General features: G+C 35.2%; 1 protein-coding gene across 1 annotated transcript; it reads left to right on the top strand.

Annotated features, from left to right (window-relative positions):
* Nucleotides 1-303: 303 nt before the first annotated feature.
* Nucleotides 304-895, top strand: LOC109122629 (early nodulin-75-like). Its single transcript, XM_019219910.2, has one exon. The coding sequence runs from the start codon at nucleotides 312-314 to the stop codon at nucleotides 729-731; it is 420 nt and encodes a 139-aa protein (XP_019075455.1). The 5' UTR covers nucleotides 304-311; the 3' UTR covers nucleotides 732-895.
* The last annotated feature ends 4,700 nt before the right edge of the window (nucleotides 896-5,595 follow it).

Raw genomic sequence — 5,595 nt, 5'->3', positions numbered from 1 at the left:
ATATAAAATCCCATTTAGAGATTAAACAACTCTATAACTATGCCTTTATTTGAGATTAAGAAAATCATGCCAACGGCAAGACGGCTGCAGAGGAAGAAAAATCCTAAAGCTGTGATCACACCTCAGTAGTCCTCCATAGTCAGGCGGGTCCTTGCCCAATTGTCCAAGTTTTCAACCCGGTAGGGCACAAATAGACCCCATAATATTTATGGGTCACAGTAACACGTGTCAAGTAGGTATTGGGAGCTACTTGCTATAAAAGGTCACGTAATGCTTTAGTTTTGCATCATCTGATCAGCCCAAACTCAAAAATGTCTCCCACATACTTGCTAGTGTTGTTCCTTGGACTGGTGGTTCTCACCACCCCATCTCTTGCTGATTACCCCAAGCCCCCTCCAACCAAAAAGCCACCACCGGAGCACAAGCCTTCGGTGGAGAAGCCACCTCCAGAACACAAGTCACCCACTAAACCTCCCAAGGGAGAGAAACCACTCCCAGAACACAAGCCACCAACCCCAATTGGTAAACCTCCCAAGGGAGAGAAACCACCACATTATGGTCACAACCCTGGCCACCCTCCTTTCGAGAGCAAAGAAGACTCGTACAAGCCGCCTCATAAGATTGAGCCTCCTTCAGCTCCGATGAAAAAGCCAGAAGCTCCTGGAAAGAAGCCATCAACTCCGCCCCACAAGCCACCGCACAAACCTCCATCTCCCTCCCATCCCAACTGAGTGACTTTGGTTGGCATAAGTAGTATGTAAAATAAGAGCTACTGTGCACCGGTCTTATCCTTTTCTACGTGTTAATTGTGGCTATGTGTCAGTCACTACTACATCTTGTTGGGGAATGTCTATGTGGGTCACTCTTTGTGGTATTTGTACCTTGCTTGTAGGCGACGATCACTGTGACGCTATTTATTCTATTATATACAGAATATTGAGTGTTACCAATACTGCTGTCTACAGTTTGGATTTCTTTCTATATAAATTCACTTAGAAACCATTGATTAAGGGTAAGAAACTATATATATCATGAAGTGGTGTTGAGATATTAGGAATGTTTTCCTTATATCATTCTTTCCTTGTATCATTTAGTGTTGAGATATTATGAATGTTTAGATATTAGGAAAGTTGAGATATTAGGAATATTGAGATATTAGGAAAGTTGAGATATTAGGATATTAGTTATTATTTCCTTATATCATTATTTCCTCGTATCATTCTTTCCCATTCTTAGAATGGTGATTACCCTCTATATATACTCTGTACATGAAAGAATGAATGAAAAACTATCATTCATCAATTTGAAGATGGTATCAGAGCCCTGGAATTGAAATCCTGGATATTTTGTCGCTATGGTAGTCCAACAGCAATCAACCATCCGAAGACAAGCCCTAATATTGATAAGTCAACATTCAAATGCACTCACTGCAATAAAACTGATCCCACCAGTCTGGATATCCCACAATTTCAAAGCAACAACTCTTGGTATGACCAGGAAAACAATGAGGAACCGAGGGTTTGCACCATGGACCTTTAGATCATGTTTAGGCTATCAACACTTTGTTATTAATGATAATAATCGTGATCAACGGAAGAAGAATTCCAAGAAAACCTTGATTGCAACTGTTACCGAAATAAAAACAAAGACTAATGTTGTTGAGAAAGTCTCTGCATTAGTAGCCGCTACAGATCATTGTGGTAAGTTTTTAAATACTTTTACACCTGTTATTAATAGTGCATGGATAATTGATTCTGGTGCTACAGATCATATGACTTTTGATTCTAGACAGGTTTCACCCCTTAGACCTTCCTCACAAAAAATTGTTTCCACAGCCAATGGTAACACAACCCCAGTCATTGGGGAAGGATCCTTAACTCTTACTGATACTTTGAATTTGGATTCTGTTTTAGTTGTTCCATCTTTAGATTACAATCTTTTGTTAGTTTCTCAAATCACTGCAGCCTTATCTTGTATTGTCATTTTTTGGCCTGAATTTTGTGTGATTAAGGACATTCAAACAAGACAGACGATTGGTTGTCGTATTAAGCGGGGGAAACTCTATACTTGGACTTGCAATCAAAGGATTCAAATAAGTTGCAACAAGCCTTGATGGCAGATGGATCTAAGGAGGAGAAGAAAAAGTCTGAAATTTGGTTGTGGCATCGACGTCTGGAACATGCTTCCTTTGGTTATTTAAAAAAATTGTTTCCTAGTTTGTTTGCAAAAAGTGATATTTCTGGTTTCCGTTGTGATATTTGTGAATTGGCTAAAAGCCATCGTGCTTCGTTTCCGTTAATTTTGAGTAAAAGTCTGCTTCCTTTTATGGTTATACATTCTGATGTTTGGGGCCCATCCAAAGTCCCAACTTTGAGTGGCTCACGTTGGTTTGTTACTTTTATTGATGATTGTACCAGAATGACATGGTTATGCTTGAGGAAGACCAAAGATGAAGTGAACTTGTTGTTTCAAAAATTTCATAAAATGATTGAAACTCAGTACAATGCAAAGGTTCGGGTTTTGCGTAGTGATAATGGTGGAGAATATTAGAGTTTTGATTTTCAAAAGTATTTGGAAGAACATGGCATCATTCATCAAACTACTTGTTCCAATACACCCTAGCAAAATGGAGTCGCTGAACGGAAAAATCAGCACTTGTTAGAGGTTGTTCATGCTTCCTTGATAGCAGCAAAAATACCGATATCTTATTAGGGAGAAGCAATCACATCTACCGCATACTTGATCAATCGGGTACCTTCTAGCTCAATTAACTTCCAAACACCCCTCCAAGCTCTTACTAATGTCGTAGTTGCCCCAACCGTCCCAGATCTACCTCCTCGTGTTTTTGGTTGCGTGGCATTTGTGCATCTACACAAACACCAATGCACCAAGTTAACTTCCCATGCATTGCAATGTGTGTTTGTTGGATATGCATTGCACAAAAAGGGATATCGATGTTACCATCCTCCAACTCGACGAATGTTTATTACAATGGAGGTGCTGTTTCATGAATATTCGATGTATTTTTCATCTAAGTCTGAACTTCAGGGGGAGTACCATAAGGAAATTCAGACTCTCGATTATGATTATCATATCTATGAGAATGATGAATTTGGACAATCTGAACTAGTGAACCAGGAAGCGGGTGAGTTGGATATGAGTGGTCAACAATTTGGGTTCGAAGATGTCTTCACTGAAATACCAAACCAATCGTTGTTTGCTGAGGGTGTTCTTAATTTGCAACCTGATCCATTCATGAAACGATTACCACACCGTCATAATAAAGGTATTCCTAAACCCACATATGAATCTGAATTGTTTACCAAAGTCAAATATCCCATGAGCAACTATGTGTCTAACCATCTGTAGACCCTCAATTTTGTCCCTTTGGCACATGTCTTTAAATTCGTTTTCAATGCTCCACAGTAGTTCCTTGGTGACCCATAGCTACTCATACTACTTACTTTTTTTTAGCCACCTTGGAGACTTTGGTTAAGGGATTGCCTAACCCCTTATTATGATCCTTGGTAGTCTTGATTTAGACTTAGGCTCACTTAGACTTAGGCCCACTTAGGCACCCTAAGCCTATTTAGATACACTTGGCCCATTTAGGCACCCTAGGCCCATTTAGGCACCCTAGGTCCACTTAGGCACCCTAGGTCCACTTTAGGACACGGAGAGAATATATTATTTTCTGGGAGTAGAGAGATCCACAGCAGGGGATATATTATTTTGCTGAAACAAAAGAGAACGGAGGAAGAGACATTTTTTTTCTGGGGAGCAGAGAGATCCACACAGAGAGGGGAGCCACCTCAACGCATCAAAGGCAGATTTTTTCTTATAATAGAGGTGAGTTTTTTAAAATAGTTTTGATTATTTTTGTTCGTAATTCATAAGTCCATGCTAATTTTGTTTTAATCCATATGATAGTTAAAACGTGTTTGTGAGTTTAATTTAATTAGTCTTGTCTTAATTTACTCCTTAGTTTAGTTTTGTTATTGATTTTGATTTCTTAGTTTAATTAATTAATCTTTTTAGGTACAATTTAGGTTTCGATTTGGTTTATTAATTTATTCTATTCATAATTTTAATTCAATTGTCTGGTTAAACCTTTAGAAAGATTGCATATTGTTTTTCCGATTTCGATTATTTTGATTTGATCCCTATTTAATTTTGATTGATTGCTTCAGATTGAAAACATTTGAATTTTATTCATTCAGTTATTCATGTAGTAGCTATTCTTTTAATTACTTGTTATTCATTCATTTATTTGTTGATAAAATTGATTTCATGTTAGAAAGTTCTTTTTTTTTTTTAATTTTGCTCTGATTTAGTTTGATTCATCTATTTAGTTCAAATACATTTATAGTTTTAATTCATTGATAAAATTGATTCTATGTTTGAAAGTTTGCGTTTTTAAGTTGCTTTAATTTAATTTGATTCATTATATTTAGTTTAGATATTTGTTATAGTTTAGTTCATCAATAAAATTAATTCTATGCTTGAAAGTACATATTTTTAGTTTGCTTTGGTTCATTAGTAAAATTAATTCTATGTTTGAAAGTTCATGTTTTTAGTTTAATTTAGTCAAACTCGTCATAATTAGTTTAGGTACTTTTATAATTTTAGTTCCTTACCCGAATTGATCCTTTTTTTTAGTTTTTATTTCAAAATCATTAATATTAGTTCCTGATCACCCTTATCTTAGCTTATATGCTTTCAAAATCCTAGCGGTTAGTTCATGAATTGATACTTTGTTAGTTTGTCTAATTTAGAATGTCTTGCCTGTTAGTGATCCTTCATTTAATTTGATTTTCTTTCTGAGGCCATTGGAAAATCATGAAGATTGCCCTCTACCATCACCATTATCATTTTTGTTAATTACTAAAAAAATTTTACTTTGAGGTTTCATTTTTGTTTTGTTTGGTATTTTATTTCTTATATTTTATTTTTTTCCCAAATTAATCCCTTTTATTTTAAAATAAAATACTTTTCTCAAAAAAATCATTTTAAAAATCTATTTTAAAAAAAAAAACTCATTAAAGTCCTCAGGATCAAAATCTCCTTTATTTATTTATTTATTTATTTAAAAATAATATGCAACCATATCTTGTTCGGTTCGCATCCTTCTTGATTTTCAACAAAAATTTTTGGTTTTGAACAAAAACACGAATCAAAGCTTGTAGTCCCAAATAAATGGGATAATTCTAAGCTAAATTCGTGTATATTAATTTGGGGAATTGGTGAAACCCCTACATAAGAAAATCTTTTCAAAATTTATTTTTGTTGCCACATTTGACACTTGTTGAAATCATGTCTATCTATTTTTTTTAGGAATTATATACAAGATGTATGTGATAATTGATGATTCTGTATACTGTGATCACTTTTGCTATGCTAATTAGATAACGAGCATGCTAGGATTTCTATATTTTATTATTTGTTATCTAACCCCTTACAACTTGAGGAAGCACATTACAAATTATCTATGCTATCCAGGTATGTCCTCTATCACCTACTTTCTGAATTCTGTGAATAGTGAAATAATGCTTATGTCTAATAATGCTTGAGTGTTCTGATATACATGTTTCATTG

The sequence above is a fragment of the Vitis vinifera genome, chromosome 5 (assembly GCF_030704535.1).
Source record: "Vitis vinifera cultivar Pinot Noir 40024 chromosome 5, ASM3070453v1".
In the NCBI taxonomy this organism is placed as follows: domain Eukaryota; kingdom Viridiplantae; phylum Streptophyta; class Magnoliopsida; order Vitales; family Vitaceae; genus Vitis; species Vitis vinifera.
The sequence above is the reverse complement of the archived record's forward strand: the minus strand, read 5'-3'. Positions and strand labels throughout refer to the sequence as shown.